The following is a 15,882-nucleotide window of genomic DNA, read 5'->3' on the forward strand; positions in this document are numbered from 1 at the left end:
TTTGGCAGGCTTTCCCCTTCCCATTTTTACAAACAAACAGCCCCTAAAAATCCTTCCGATCTTACAAATTAGTCCCTCTAGTTATATAACTCACATTAGATTTGAGGGGAGGTTCCCACTTTACCTCTTCGTTTAGTTTCTCGACCCATTCCTTCACTGGTATAAACCCTTAAAAATGGAGGCTCCCAGCAATGAGCAATCACACCCCCTCTAAATATATATAATTCTCTAACTGAATGGTAATGTGGTAATTGAAATTGTTAGATTACTAGTTAATTCAATCGTGATTTGATATTTTAACTGGAAAACTATTAGGGTGACCAATTTGCAAGCCCCCATATAATTTGAGGGACTAATAAAACAACTTCAAAGATCTGATGAAAATTATATACCAAAGTGGCAAAATGTAGACAAAGTCAGCTAGGATTTGAGATAAATAATTAAATACAAATACAAGAACTTAAGCCTGATAGCAAATCTCAGGCTAACTTTTCTCAATTTATTCATAAATTTTCTTCATGTGTAAACCAATGAAAATCTCAACTCCTTATATAGAGCTGTAAACTTAACTCTAATACAATTTAAAGATTCAAAACTAGAATTTAAAATTCAAATCGTGACTTCATCCTGCTGTAGTGCAAATCAAAACTAACCCTATCCTAAAGAATCTACATAACTTAGAGCATGGGCAGCAAGCTCCCAAGCCTGCTCTCAGCTCCGACGTGGACACCTCCTCCGATTTAGCCCCCTCCAACAGCCTCCGAAGCTCTCCCAACCTGCTCTCAAGCGATGATGTGGAGGTGGAGAGCTTCGGAGCTCCCAAGCTGCCGGATTTTAACAAAACCCCCCCTCCAACAATACACCTTCGCAGATCTGCCCAAAAAGAAGCAAAAATCCAACGGGAGATGAAGAGGCGCCGGAGATGTGGAAGAGGAGGGGAAACAAAGATGATTTGGGGAGAAGAGGCCTCCGACTGGGTAGAAGATGAGGCGCCGGAGATGTGGAAGAGGAGGGGAAACAGGTGGATGATTTCAGGAGCTTGGTGTTCGCGGAGATGAGGCCTCCGACTGGGAAGAAGACAAGGTTGTTTGAGGCCTCCGACTGGGGGAGAAGATGAGGCCTCCGACTGGGGTTGGGATTTGGGGATTTGGGGTTGGGATTTGGGGGGAAATGAAGAGGTTTTGGTTTGGGGGAAATTTCGTGGACATTTTATTCTCTGGGTTCGATGTTTTATTCGTTGGACTGAGTGAAAAAATGAACGTTTGAAAGAAAAATTTGGCCGTTTGAGTGAAAAAATGTACTCCACACAACTCTCTCATAAAAAAAATTCTATATTTTCCTATCAAATTACAAATCTCATGGATCCCTCCCAAAACAACTACTATTCGCAACTCCTTACCGGTGAAGGATCGACCTTATACTCGCCGTTCTATACAGAAGTCGTAGAAGAAGGTCATCCTATCGAGTTATTGCAATCCGCAACACAACAAGTGTCATCCCAAGAAACACCGACCACAAAGAAGAAGAAGGCTTACACGCGGTCCGAAAATTGGACTGTCCACGAGGATAAGCTTCTTGTGTCTGCTTGGCTGAACACGAGCCAAGACGCCATCCAAGGGATTTGAGCTGCAGTAATTTTTTCTTGTTGATAATCGAACGTTGTGGAATACTCCACCGATCCAACGAATCGCACACCAAACCAAATGATGCACCGTTGGTCAACGATTCAACTATCTGTCAACAAGTTCTGCGGGTGCGTTGCTCAGATTGAAGGAAGACAAAGATCTGGTACGGGAATTATTGACCAGGTAAATATTTAACTTATATGTTTTTATGTAAATATTTAACTTATATGTTTGATTATTCTAAATTTAACTCTTGTGTAGACTGCAGAAGTAAAAGAATTATACCAATCCCTTTATGGTAAGCCATTCGTGTTTGACCATTGCTGGGTTGAGTTGCGTCATCACCAAAAGTGGATCCAACAAATGGAAACTTACAATAAGATTCGATCACAGCCGAGAAGAACCACGAACTCTGATTCCTCACCAAACAATTCCATGCCAGCGACCCCCCATCGAGTTGAACATTGACTCGGATGATGTTATAGCAAGGCCTGAAGGGAGGAAAGCGGCAAAACTCAAGAGGAAACAAAATGTGGACAAATCTGAGTCCGCTAAGTCCATTATGGGAGAGGCTTTCGCGTGGATGAAGCAAACCAACAAAGAAAAAATGGAGCTAAAACAGAAGAAACAAGATGACGATATCATGAAGATCGATCTCTCAACACTCAATTCAGTTCAACGACAATACTTTGAAATGCGTCAGGCAGAGATATTGGAGAGGTGGATGTCCAAGGGTTCTTCCTAATTATCATATATTGTACTCGCATCGCATCCTCATTAGTTCTTCCTCAATTCAGTTCAACGACAATACTTTGAAATACGTCAGGCAGAGATATTGGAGAGGTGGATGTCCAAGGGTTCTTCCTAATTATCATATATTGTACTCACATCGCATCCTCATTAGTTCTTCCTAATTATCAAATATTATCTTGTATTAGATTTATGATTGTACTTGAAGTTGAAAATTTTGGCATTGAATGAAAACAACTACTTTATTGAAAATGAAATTGGCGTAGTACAACAACTTGAACTCCTTTTCTGAAATTATATTAGACATAAAGAAACTTAATCCTCGGCGATGGATCCCTTAAGCTGCCACAGATGCTCAATCAAATCATTTTTTAGTGATTTGTGTGTTTGCGTGTTCCTGATCCGATGATGATTTTGGATGAACTCAGTTAGAGGCACCGTCTGCACATGAGAAGGTGATAATCATATTTTATTATAATTTTATATCCTCATTATCTATTTTACATGAATAAATATACCATTAATAATTGTTTTTAGATTAGTTTATACATAAATGAATGGAAATATAAATAAATATTATTAAATGTAAAAAACCCCTCAAAATCTCTCTTCTCTATTTTTGTAGCATTTTTAGAAGCACATTGAAGCAAAAAAAAAGCCAATAGAACCGGACTGCTGGACTTGGTTGTAGAGGCTTGGAATTTCAAAAATCAAACGTGGACTTGGATGCAAATAATTGAAATGAAAGGCCAGACTTGTTTTGCTGCAGAACTTACTTTGGATTTGTGTGGGCCGGACTTGTTTTGGATTTGGAAATTATTGAGTGGGCCGGATTTATTTGGAATTGAAAATCATGTGAATAGGCCTTTGATGGAGAAAAATCAAATGAATGCAACCGGACTTGGACGTTGCTGTAGGAGTTGGAAATTTATGGGCCGGTCTTGGATGAGGCTGCTGCATGAATGGAAGTGGGCCGGAGTTGGTTATGTAAATGAAGTGGAGGTGCATAGGAGAGAACTTTCATCTATGGGCCGGATTTTCACAAAATGAAATCAATTGAGCTCTCATGAATTTCTTGGATGCTCTTCAATTTATTTGCTGCAGATTTTCAATGTGGATGCTACATGGGCCGAATTTTTATTTTCTTTTGAAAATCAAATAAATCATATGGGCCTCCTATGTTGGGCTAGAGAAGAACAAAAAGCAAATTCAATGGTGGAGATTGTTGCTTGGGGCTCAAGACAAATCCAATGGCTCATATTCATTGAAGATTACTATAAATAGGTGTAGAGAGTGAGGGGTTAAGGGTGTGAAAATTTTTGTAACTCCTTTTGGAGAGGAGGGCTACTCTTAATTGAGAAGGCCTTCCAAAATTGTAACTTTTTGTTGCAATTAATAATAATAATTTTTTCCTCTTTAAATTTGTTCTTTCTCCTCTTTGTTGAATGATGAGGATGGAGATGAAGAGCAAATTGAAGGTTTGCATTTCTTTTCTCTTTTATTTCTTTTTAGTAATTTCTTTATTATTGCTTTCTTTTTCTCTTTTATTGCTTATTAGTTTAGATTTATTTCTATGCTTGTAGTTAGATTTTATTTTCTTGTTAAATAGCCAAGAGGCTAGAACCCTCTTGCCTTAGATTTATTTCATACTTATAGAGTAGATTTATTTTCTTGTATTTAATTCTTACAATTTTATTTTGTAGTTTAGATTTTTACAATTTATTTTGTAGTTAGATTTTAATTTCTTACACTATTCACCTTGAGGCTAAAACCCTCTTGGGTTTAGTTTTTCTTTTTGTTTATTTTTATTTTGTTTGATTCGCCTTTAGGCTAGAACCCTCTAGGGAATCACCCTTTTCTAAGAAGTGGGTTCAATTTTAGATTACCCATATCTATAATTGAATCCACCATCTTTAATTTCTTGCATTTTCTTTTATTCTTGAATTTTATTTTCTTTATTCTTGATTTTTATTTTCCTTTTCCTTCTTGCCTTATTGATCATATTCATTCTTTATCACATCCACTCTCACTTATATTTCATGCCGATTTACACACTATCACTTCCACTCTCTCTATCTCTCCACAATCACATTCACTCATCACTCCTATTTGTCACGCACACAACATAAGAACCAATTTTACCTCTCACTTACACTTTGCATCATTTACACACCATTTTCACTCTCTCAATCTCTTCACAATCACATTCACTTATCACTCCTATTTGTCACGCACACAAAATAAGAACCAATTTTATATTTTCTCCTACAAAACACCTTCCTCGTGGGATCGATATCTTAAATACTATAACTTGACACGGTTGTGCACTTGCAACCTTTTTGGTACATGTTTATGCCGCATCAAGTTTTTGGCGCCGTTGCCGGGGAAGGTGCTTAAGTAGGTTTTAATTATTTTGGTTCTTTAACTTGTGTGTTTTTTGTGAAGGAAACGCTTGGAGCTTGAAGATCGCGGATTGGAAAAATAGGATTTGAAGATTTGCTTCCGGGTAAGTCTTCTTTCTAGCGTTTTCAATTCCACCCCTTTTAGTTAGCTTCACAATTAGAGACAATTAGGATTTAAAAAAAAAAGCTGCACAGTGTTAGTTCTATTCTGTAGAGTGTTAGTTCTAATCTGCACAGTGTTAGTTCTATTCTGTAGAGTGTTAGTTCTAATCTGCACAGTGTTAGTTCTATTCTGTAGAGTGTTAGTTCTAATCTGCACAGTGTTAGTTCTATTCTGTAGAGTGTTAGTTCTAATCTGCACAGTGTTAGTTCTATTCTGTAGAGTGTTAGTTCTAATCTGCACAGTGTTAGTTCTATTCTGTAGAGTGTTAGTTCTAATCTGCACAGTGTTAGTTCTATTCTGTAGAGTGTTAGTTCTAATCTGCACAGTGTTAGTTCTATTCTGTAGAGTGTTAGTTCTAATCTGCACAGTGTTAGTTCTATTCTGTAGAGTGTTAGTTCTAATCTGCACAGTGTTAGTTCTATTCTGTAGAGTGTTAGTTCTAATCTGCACAGTGTTAGTTCTATTCTGTAGAGTGTTAGTTCTAATCTGCACAGTGTTAGTTCTATTCTGTAGAGTGTTAGTTCTAATCTGCACAGTGTTAGTTCTATTCTGTAGAGTGTTAGTTCTAATCTGCACAGTGTTAGTTCTATTCTGTAGAGTGTTAGTTCTAATCTGCACAGTGTTAGTTCTATTCTGTAGAGTGTTAGTTCTAATCTGCACAGTGTTAGTTCTATTCTGTAGAGTGTTAGTTCTAATCTGCACAGTGTTAGTTCTATTCTGTAGAGTGTTAGTTCTAATCTGCACAGTGTTAGTTCTATTCTGTAGAGTGTTAGTTCTAATCTGCACAGTGTTAGTTCTATTCTGTAGAGTGTTAGTTCTAATCTGCACAGTGTTAGTTCTATTCTGTAGAGTGTTAGTTCTAATCTGCACAGTGTTAGTTCTATTCTGTAGAGTGTTAGTTCTAATCTGCACAGTGTTAGTTCTATTCTGTAGAGTGTTAGTTCTAATCTGCACAGTGTTAGTTCTATTCTGTAGAGTGTTAGTTCTAATCTGCACAGTGTTAGTTCTATTCTGTAGAGTGTTAGTTCTAATCTGCACAGTGTTAGTTCTATTCTGTAGAGTGTTAGTTCTAATCTGCACAGTGTTAGTTCTATTCTGTAGAGTGTTAGTTCTAATCTGCACAGTGTTAGTTCTATTCTGTAGAGTGTTAGTTCTAATCTGCACAGTGTTAGTTCTATTCTGTAGAGTGTTAGTTCTAATCTGCACAGTGTTAGTTCTATTCTGTAGAGTGTTAGTTCTAATCTGCACAGTGTTAGTTCTATTCTGTAGAGTGTTAGTTCTAATCTGCACAGTGTTAGTTCTATTCTGTAGAGTGTTAGTTCTAATCTGCACAGTGTTAGTTCTATTCTGTAGAGTGTTAGTTCTAATCTGCACAGTGTTAGTTCTATTCTGTAGAGTGTTAGTTCTAATCTGCACAGTGTTAGTTCTATTCTGTAGAGTGTTAGTTCTAATCTGCACAGTGTTAGTTCTATTCTGTAGAGTGTTAGTTCTAATCTGCACAGTGTTAGTTCTATTCTGTAGAGTGTTAGTTCTAATCTGCACAGTGTTAGTTCTATTCTGTAGAGTGTTAGTTCTAATCTGCACAGTGTTAGTTCTATTCTGTAGAGTGTTAGTTCTAATCTGCACAGTGTTAGTTCTATTCTGTAGAGTGTTAGTTCTAATCTGCACAGTGTTAGTTCTATTCTGTAGAGTGTTAGTTCTAATCTGCACAGTGTTAGTTCTATTCTGTAGAGTGTTAGTTCTAATCTGCACAGTGTTAGTTCTATTCTGTAGAGTGTTAGTTCTAATCTGCACAGTGTTAGTTCTATTCTGTAGAGTGTTAGTTCTAATCTGCACAGTGTTAGTTCTATTCTGTAGAGTGTTAGTTCTAATCTGCACAGTGTTAGTTCTATTCTGTAGAGTGTTAGTTCTAATCTGCACAGTGTTAGTTCTATTCTGTAGAGTGTTAGTTCTAATCTGCACAGTGTTAGTTCTATTCTGTAGAGTGTTAGTTCTAATCTGCACAGTGTTAGTTCTATTCTGTAGAGTGTTAGTTCTAATCTGCACAGTGTTAGTTCTATTCTGTAGAGTGTTAGTTCTAATCTGCACAGTGTTAGTTCTATTCTGTAGAGTGTTAGTTCTAATCTGCACAGTGTTAGTTCTATTCTGTAGAGTGTTAGTTCTAATCTGCACAGTGTTAGTTCTATTCTGTAGAGTGTTAGTTCTAATCTGCACAGTGTTAGTTCTATTCTGTAGAGTGTTAGTTCTAATCTGCACAGTGTTAGTTCTATTCTGTAGAGTGTTAGTTCTAATCTGCACAGTGTTAGTTCTATTCTGTAGAGTGTTAGTTCTAATCTGCACAGTGTTAGTTCTATTCTGTAGAGTGTTAGTTCTAATCTGCACAGTGTTAGTTCTATTCTGTAGAGTGTTAGTTCTAATCTGCACAGTGTTAGTTCTATTCTGTAGAGTGTTAGTTCTAATCTGCACAGTGTTAGTTCTATTCTGTAGAGTGTTAGTTCTAATCTGCACAGTGTTAGTTCTATTCTGTAGAGTGTTAGTTCTAATCTGCACAGTGTTAGTTCTATTCTGTAGAGTGTTAGTTCTAATCTGCACAGTGTTAGTTCTATTCTGTAGAGTGTTAGTTCTAATCTGCACAGTGTTAGTTCTATTCTGTAGAGTGTTAGTTCTAATCTGCACAGTGTTAGTTCTATTCTGTAGAGTGTTAGTTCTAATCTGCACAGTGTTAGTTCTATTCTGTAGAGTGTTAGTTCTAATCTGCACAGTGTTAGTTCTATTCTGTAGAGTGTTAGTTCTAATCTGCACAGTGTTAGTTCTATTCTGTAGAGTGTTAGTTCTAATCTGCACAGTGTTAGTTCTATTCTGTAGAGTGTTAGTTCTAATCTGCACAGTGTTAGTTCTATTCTGTAGAGTGTTAGTTCTAATCTGCACAGTGTTAGTTCTATTCTGTAGAGTGTTAGTTCTAATCTGCACAGTGTTAGTTCTATTCTGTAGAGTGTTAGTTCTAATCTGCACAGTGTTAGTTCTATTCTGTAGAGTGTTAGTTCTAATCTGCACAGTGTTAGTTCTATTCTGTAGAGTGTTAGTTCTAATCTGCACAGTGTTAGTTCTATTCTGTAGAGTGTTAGTTCTAATCTGCACAGTGTTAGTTCTATTCTGTAGAGTGTTAGTTCTAATCTGCACAGTGTTAGTTCTATTCTGTAGAGTGTTAGTTCTAATCTGCACAGTGTTAGTTCTATTCTGTAGAGTGTTAGTTCTAATCTGCACAGTGTTAGTTCTATTCTGTAGAGTGTTAGTTCTAATCTGCACAGTGTTAGTTCTATTCTGTAGAGTGTTAGTTCTAATCTGCACAGTGTTAGTTCTATTCTGTAGAGTGTTAGTTCTAATCTGCACAGTGTTAGTTCTATTCTGTAGAGTGTTAGTTCTAATCTGCACAGTGTTAGTTCTATTCTGTAGAGTGTTAGTTCTAATCTGCACAGTGTTAGTTCTATTCTGTAGAGTGTTAGTTCTAATCTGCACAGTGTTAGTTCTATTCTGTAGAGTGTTAGTTCTAATCTGCACAGTGTTAGTTCTATTCTGTAGAGTGTTAGTTCTAATCTGCACAGTGTTAGTTCTATTCTGTAGAGTGTTAGTTCTAATCTGCACAGTGTTAGTTCTATTCTGTAGAGTGTTAGTTCTAATCTGCACAGTGTTAGTTCTATTCTGTAGAGTGTTAGTTCTAATCTGCACAGTGTTAGTTCTATTCTGTAGAGTGTTAGTTCTAATCTGCACAGTGTTAGTTCTATTCTGTAGAGTGTTAGTTCTAATCTGCACAGTGTTAGTTCTATTCTGTAGAGTGTTAGTTCTAATCTGCACAGTGTTAGTTCTATTCTGTAGAGTGTTAGTTCTAATCTGCACAGTGTTAGTTCTATTCTGTAGAGTGTTAGTTCTAATCTGCACAGTGTTAGTTCTATTCTGTAGAGTGTTAGTTCTAATCTGCACAGTGTTAGTTCTATTCTGTAGAGTGTTAGTTCTAATCTGCACAGTGTTAGTTCTATTCTGTAGAGTGTTAGTTCTAATCTGCACAGTGTTAGTTCTATTCTGTAGAGTGTTAGTTCTAATCTGCACAGTGTTAGTTCTATTCTGTAGAGTGTTAGTTCTATTCTGCACAGTGTTAGTTCTATTCTGTAGAGTGTTAGTTCTAATCTGCACAGTGTTAGTTCTATTCTGTAGAGTGTTAGTTCTAATCTGCACAGTGTTAGTTCTATTCTGTAGAGTGTTAGTTCTAATCTGCACAGTGTTAGTTTTATTCTGTAGAGTGTTAGTTCTATTCTGCACAGTGTTAGTTCCGTTCTGTAGAGTGTTAGTTCTAATCTGCACAGTGTTAGTTCTATTCTGTAGAGTGTTAGTTCTATTCTGCACAGTGTTAGTTCCGTTCTGTAGAGTGTTAGTTCTAATCTGCACAGTGTTAGTTCTATTCTGTAGAGTGTTAGTTCTATTCTGCACAGTGTTAGTTCCGTTCTGTAGAGTGTTAGTTCTAATCTGCACAGTGTTAGTTCTATTCTGTAGAGTGTTAGTTCTAATCTGCACAGTGTTAGTTCTATTCTGTAGAGTGTTAGTTCTAATCTGCACAGTGTTAGTTCTATTCTGTAGAGTGTTAGTTCTAATCTGCACAGTGTTAGTTCTATTCTGTAGAGTGTTAGTTCTAATCTGCACAGTGTTAGTTCTATTCTGTAGAGTGTTAGTTCTAATCTGCACAGTGTTAGTTCTATTCTGTAGAGTGTTAGTTCTAATCTGCACAGTGTTAGTTCTATTCTGTAGAGTGTTAGTTCTAATCTGCACAGTGTTAGTTCTATTCTGTAGAGTGTTAGTTCTAATCTGCACAGTGTTAGTTCTATTCTGTAGAGTGTTAGTTCTAATCTGCACAGTGTTAGTTCTATTCTGTAGAGTGTTAGTTCTAATCTGCACAGTGTTAGTTCTATTCTGTAGAGTGTTAGTTCTAATCTGCACAGTGTTAGTTCTATTCTGTAGAGTGTTAGTTCTAATCTGCACAGTGTTAGTTCTATTCTGTAGCGTGTTAGTTCTAATAATATGCACAGTGTTAGTTCTAATCTGTAGTGTGTTAGTGTCAGTTCTAACTGATGGCTTGTTAGTTCTATTTTATACCTACATTGTCTAATTTATACCACGTTATATCTAATTTATAACAATTAGGACTAACAATATGGGAACTATAGTGGAACCAGCAATAACTCTAGTAGAACTAACAAAATAGCGATTAGAACTGACAAATAAAACATTAGAACTCTAGTATGGAGCATAACAAAGAACTGCTTAATGACAAATAAAACATTAGAACTGAAGTCCAGTTAAACCTAGTATAGAACTAACAAGAAGACGATTAGAACTTAAGTTAATTGATTTTACAGTTAACCTACATGTCTTGTCGGACTTGCTCGTTTTCCTGTTTATTCGAAGAATCATCTCCTTCTTTAAAAGCTTGCACGTGAACCTCTTTCAGTCCAAGATTGTGGCAATGCTCCACCATAGACGTCAGATCACCATCGTTCTCAATGAGAAATTTTAAGCTTCCAACTGTTTGATCTTCGTATGCCAAAATTAATGACTCGTATGGAAGATCTAACCTCTCTACCGCATCAAACTTGAGATCCAAGATGGTGGTTGGAGAATTAATCTTCAAGAATACCGCTTTATACTGCGAAGAGACAATGCAGATGATGTCCTTTTCAGCCATTTTGATCTGAGGAGGAGGAGTAATGGAGAACTAACTAGTTATTGCTCATGATGGAGAGAGTTATGGAGAGAATTTTGGTCTGAGGAGGAGGAGTAATGGAGAACTAACTAGTTAGATGGAGTAAAAAAAGGGGGAAATTTCCCTCCATTTTCCCCATCATATCGCATTAATGAGAAGTGACTTCCAGGACTCGTCTGGGGAAGAAAGAGAAGGGCAGTTTCGGTTTTTTTGTAAAATACCATCTGCTTTTAGTATAAAGCTGACGTGGAGGGGGCTTAAAACATTAAAGCCCATTTTTGGGGGCTATTCCACATGGGGCAAAGTACAGGGGAGCTAGTCACACGAAGTTCCCACTTTTGGGGCCTGGACACATTTTTCCCAAAAGAAAAAGAAACATAATCCCATGAAAGTTATCAGAACTTTATGTTGTTTTGTTTCTTTTTGTTTCTTTTTTTAAGTGGACTTTTTAAACAAAAATCGTATGGGCCCAAAGCCTAACATATGCAAAATAGTTCCTGGGCTCACAGCTTTTCAACAAGGACTCAAAAGGCTCAATAGCCTAAGTTGGATTGGCTTTAACTACGCGCAAATGCACAAGTAATTTAATAAATTAGGTGAATTTAAATACAAAATCTGCGGAATACTAAGATGAATAGCCAGCTAAAAAACAAAACAAAAAGGTACTCTATAGAAAATTCTACACCTTCCTAACATTTATTTTATAATTGATTATATTAGTTAGCTGAAAATTTTAAGCTTAGAATTTTTTTGACTGGATTTGGACCCTCTTTACCGCCAAAAAGATATATAGAGAGACTAACATCTACAACTACTAATTGAGTAATATATAGTTGTGATTTGCCTTCTTGAGAATTCAGGGGGATATTGGAAGTGTTATTTTTGGAATATATCATAGTCTCCCACAACTATTCAGTACATAATTAGTGGTTGGAATTAAAGATAGTAATCTCTCCACTGCTTTATGTTATACAATCAACAACTTGAAGCAATTTTCCCATTATTTAGAGGGATGAAAAGCTACTACATTGGCACAATTCTTTAGTTTTTTTTTAATTTTTAATATTCACCTCTTACACTTGGGAGAACTCTTGTTGCAAGCAACAAAACTGCCTTCTCCTGTTTCTTTTTTGACTTCTCTTTTACATTTTCGAAGCAAAGCACTTGAATTGCAACGCTTGACTCCAAATGAATCAAACTTGGTCCATGGAATCCTATATATATATATATATAAAATACTCTCCTCGTATACTTAACCTACAATTAAATGATATAGTGGCCAGATTCCAAAACTTGTGAGCCAAGTAAAGCTCTCATAATCTCTTCAAACTTAATTATCATTAATCCAATGGCTAATTAATCATTGACTTACTGCTACATCTTGTATCAAGCTTCTTGATGAATCAAGATAATTATAGCTTATTCCATCCTTTTAGAAGATTGATTATGATGTAAACAATATAATTTGGGAGCAATTTCTAATATATTCGTTGGACGTTTTTTTTTTTTGTCTGAAGATTTTATCCGCTTGTTATTTGTATATGGGGTCCTACTCTTGACAGTTAGAATGAAACTTTAGTGTACGATCTGTGTTTATTTCTAAGGGCTTTTCTTTCATTTCATTTTATTTTATTTTATTTTATCATGCGTAGGACCCTCTAAAGCCACTTTGCTTTCAGTGTAGGCTTGTGATTAAAGTATATTAGTTTTATTTTATCTTGTGCTTCTTATTGGCTCACATATTGCCATTATGATCAGCATTATAACTATACTTTCTTAAGTTTTATTACATGACACGCAAGTGTTTGTTTTGATTCTAGCCTAAAGTGAAAGAAAGGCATAGAGATGAGAGGGCGTTTTCCTCTCTTTTAAGAATACATATATATATCATTGTATTTGTTAGTGATAGGCAATAATGATCAGGTATATATAAATTGTTTACATAAGATGTATGTAATGTCCCATTTTTTTGAAAAGTTTCTTTTGACTTCAAGATATTTGGTGCCTTGTAATTGTAATTATAATGCAAATCTCAATTGCTTGCAACTTAATTATTTGGCATGCAACTCCTTAGAGCATCTCCAACAGCTTCCTCATTTCTTACTTTTGGAGAATTTAGTTAGGTGTTTGGTCCAACAGATTCTCCATCTCATTCCCCAATATAGGGATGGAGAAGAAGAAATGGGGAAGCTTCCCCAAATCTGCAGCATTCTCCAAATTTTTGGAGGAAAAAAGAGATTTTTCAAAATAGGGAAGCAGTTGGAGTTGGTGTAAAAATAATTTGAAGAATATGACTTTTGTTTCCCCATTTTAGAGAAAATTTTGGAGAAGCTGTTGGAGTCAGTATTAAAACTACAACTTATGGGCAGCCGCGGGTGTTTATTTTGAGGTAAACAGTAAACTTATGTATGAGCTTAATTGACTCCAAGTTGAGCAATAATTTAAATCACATTTGCGGCTTAAAAGGTTGCAAGTAAGACCTACGTGCATAAGTTTTCTGCTACAACTGAAAGACTATTTACATTAATTGCAGCTGCAACTATATTCATTAGTTACATGAAAACAAGGAACTTTAATTAATTCCATGCATCTATAATTATAATCCCAATAATTGCCGCCAATTAAAAAGCTACCTTTTGGATAAATGCTTAATAGAATGTAAATTGTTTATGTCTCATCTCAAAGGGTCAGTTTGGCAACCCCAACAAAAGAGCTTTGTTACAGGGACCCAAAATATGGGACCAATAGAGGGGACAAGTGAGGTGTCCCCTTCCTATTGGATAATGAGTTGATCATCATTAATGATGGCCAACTCATTATCCAATAGGAAGGGGACACCTCACTTGTCCCCTCTATTGGTCCCATATTTTAGGTCATTATATTTTAGGTCATTGAAGAATTTTTCATAAAGTAAATCTAAAAGCATAGGAAACCATTAGAATGTGCGCAAGTTGACCTAATGTTTGTTGAAGAGAGCATTTCCGAAAGCAATTGGGATTTGACTCTCTCTTTTGTCATTTTCAAGTGGTTTCGATCGAAGAGACAACTGTGCTAGTATATACAATATTGTTTATTAGCTTCAATTTCTATTTTGTTTTTTTAGTTTCTGTTTCGTTCAGAAAATTGTTTTTCTCCTTGTATTCATAAAGAGTCTCATTTAAAAAAAAAATCTTTTAAAGATCGCTTTCGTTGCCGTGGCATTTGAAGTGCTTGAACTCAATCAATGCGTGACATATATTATGAGAGGCAATTACATAATTAATACTCTTCAAACTAATTTACTCTTTCTAACTTGTATTTTTGTTTCTAATTAATCATTAATTAAAACCTACCAAAAGTCCTAAATGATGCTCCATCTTTATATATATATCTATCTTGATTACGACTCTCCAACCTCAACAAGTTACTTGGTTAAGTATGCCCCCAACTTCAACTTCGACTTATCAACACTAAACTAAACTCATTGTTAAGTACTCAATGTCACGTATATATCATATTTTATTGTCCACGTCACCTTTTAGACATGTAGAAACAAGTGTCAGTGTCATTGCATCATAGGGTGAGAGTATTTTTATCATATTATATATATATATTCTAAATTCTCAATATTAGACACGTATGCATGATATAGAGTTTTAAAATTTGATTACACAAATTATAACATGTATAAAAGTATTACGTACGTACCCCTAATCTCACTACACATATACACACACCAATGTAATTAACAACACTTTACTGTAAAACTCTGATGTTCTAGGGTACTCATTCTTGGTTGGAGATGTGTACTATTTTTGTAACAACCAATTTTGTCTAATTTAGCTGGCTGGATTACTATTTTGGTAATCCATCATTTTTCTCAAAAAAAAAAAAAAAACATTTGAGGTATTTGATACATAATTATATCTTAGTCATGGTAAAATGACAAGGTTAATTAGTAATAGAATACGGCTAAGTTGCACTCAAGTAGTAGTTCTCTCTACTCCCCACTTGTATACCTCTGCGCTCGTTTTTTTTTTTTTTAAAACTAAATCAACGACGTAAGTAAATTAAGAACAAAAAACTGTCTTTCTCAGAAAAAATTCTTAGATGCTCGATGAGCATCAAAGTTACGTATACCAATCAAATAGAAGAATATACGTGACATATATAAATCACGTATAAATGATTTATAAATGGATAGATCGTATAAATGTTATACGGCGCCTGAGAATTTCTACACGTCTGATCTTCGACAAGATGTAGAAGTCCACGTGTCACGCATGCTCAAGGGGGGTCATACGTCATATTACCCTCAAAAAAGGATAATGAATGTATCAACGTTGCGCGCGTGTATTGCCACTGGTTGTGTATCGGAATATAGGATATAAAATAATGAATAGAGATACATCTTTAATGTTTTAACAGGATGCCAATAATGACATAGGCAAGTAACATATTCATTTCCGACCCCGATCTGTTAGACACGACCCTAAATTAGTCGCGGTTAGCAACCCCGATTATTTAGAGGCGTCGTTAAAAAAACTGACCCATTTCGTGGCCATGTTGCTGACGTGACCATAAAATGAGTCGGTTTTGAGAAATAAAATGGGAGTGGGTCGATTTTTTTATAAAAAAAAATTTAAATGGGTTTATTTTGAAAATTTGTTCATTTTCTAATTCATTAGGGTCAATGATCAATTGTATTACCTGTTTAGAAATAGCTATGCTGCCGTAAAAAGAAAATCAAATACCATGATATTCAAAAAATTATGGAATTTATACAAATGAAAATTGCTATCTATGATTATAACTTTGATTTTACAAATTCACGCTATTATTGTTAATGGGTCTTCTTGCATATTATGATTATCGCTAAGATTTTTTTTTGTGTTTATTATGAATATTGTCGTGATTCCTGACTAAAGTGCCCATACTCTAGTCATCATTATCCAGCTATAAATAGCCAAAGTATCCATGAAACAATTTTCCCTCAATATTTCTCCTTTGAGATAACCAAAAGTAATTATCAAAAATGACGTCTGCGTCCCTGAAACATCTAGCAACGTCTATCCATACAAAATTGTGATTGCTCTGCAAAAGAGAATATTTGGCCAGAGAAAAAAAGATTCGAGGGAATTATCTGTCATTGTACGGGGGCAGGAACGCAATTACCAAGAAATGGGCGGGCTCGATTTGTCATTGTCAGATCCG

General features: G+C 35.6%; 1 protein-coding gene across 1 annotated transcript in view; it reads right to left on the reverse strand.

Annotated features, from left to right (window-relative positions):
* The window catches only part of LOC109844036, a 17,493-nt gene extending 6,540 nt beyond the window's left edge, over positions 1–10,953 (reverse strand). Inside the window, exon 1 of the mRNA XM_020413044.1 lies at positions 10,355–10,953. Coding sequence (XP_020268633.1) covers positions 10,355–10,671 — 317 coding nt within the window. The 5' untranslated portion in view covers positions 10,672–10,953. The remainder of the gene's footprint in view (positions 1–10,354) is intronic.

This window comes from Asparagus officinalis, chromosome 5 (genome assembly GCF_001876935.1).
Source record: "Asparagus officinalis chromosome 5, Aspof.V1, whole genome shotgun sequence".
Classification (NCBI taxonomy): domain Eukaryota; kingdom Viridiplantae; phylum Streptophyta; class Magnoliopsida; order Asparagales; family Asparagaceae; genus Asparagus; species Asparagus officinalis.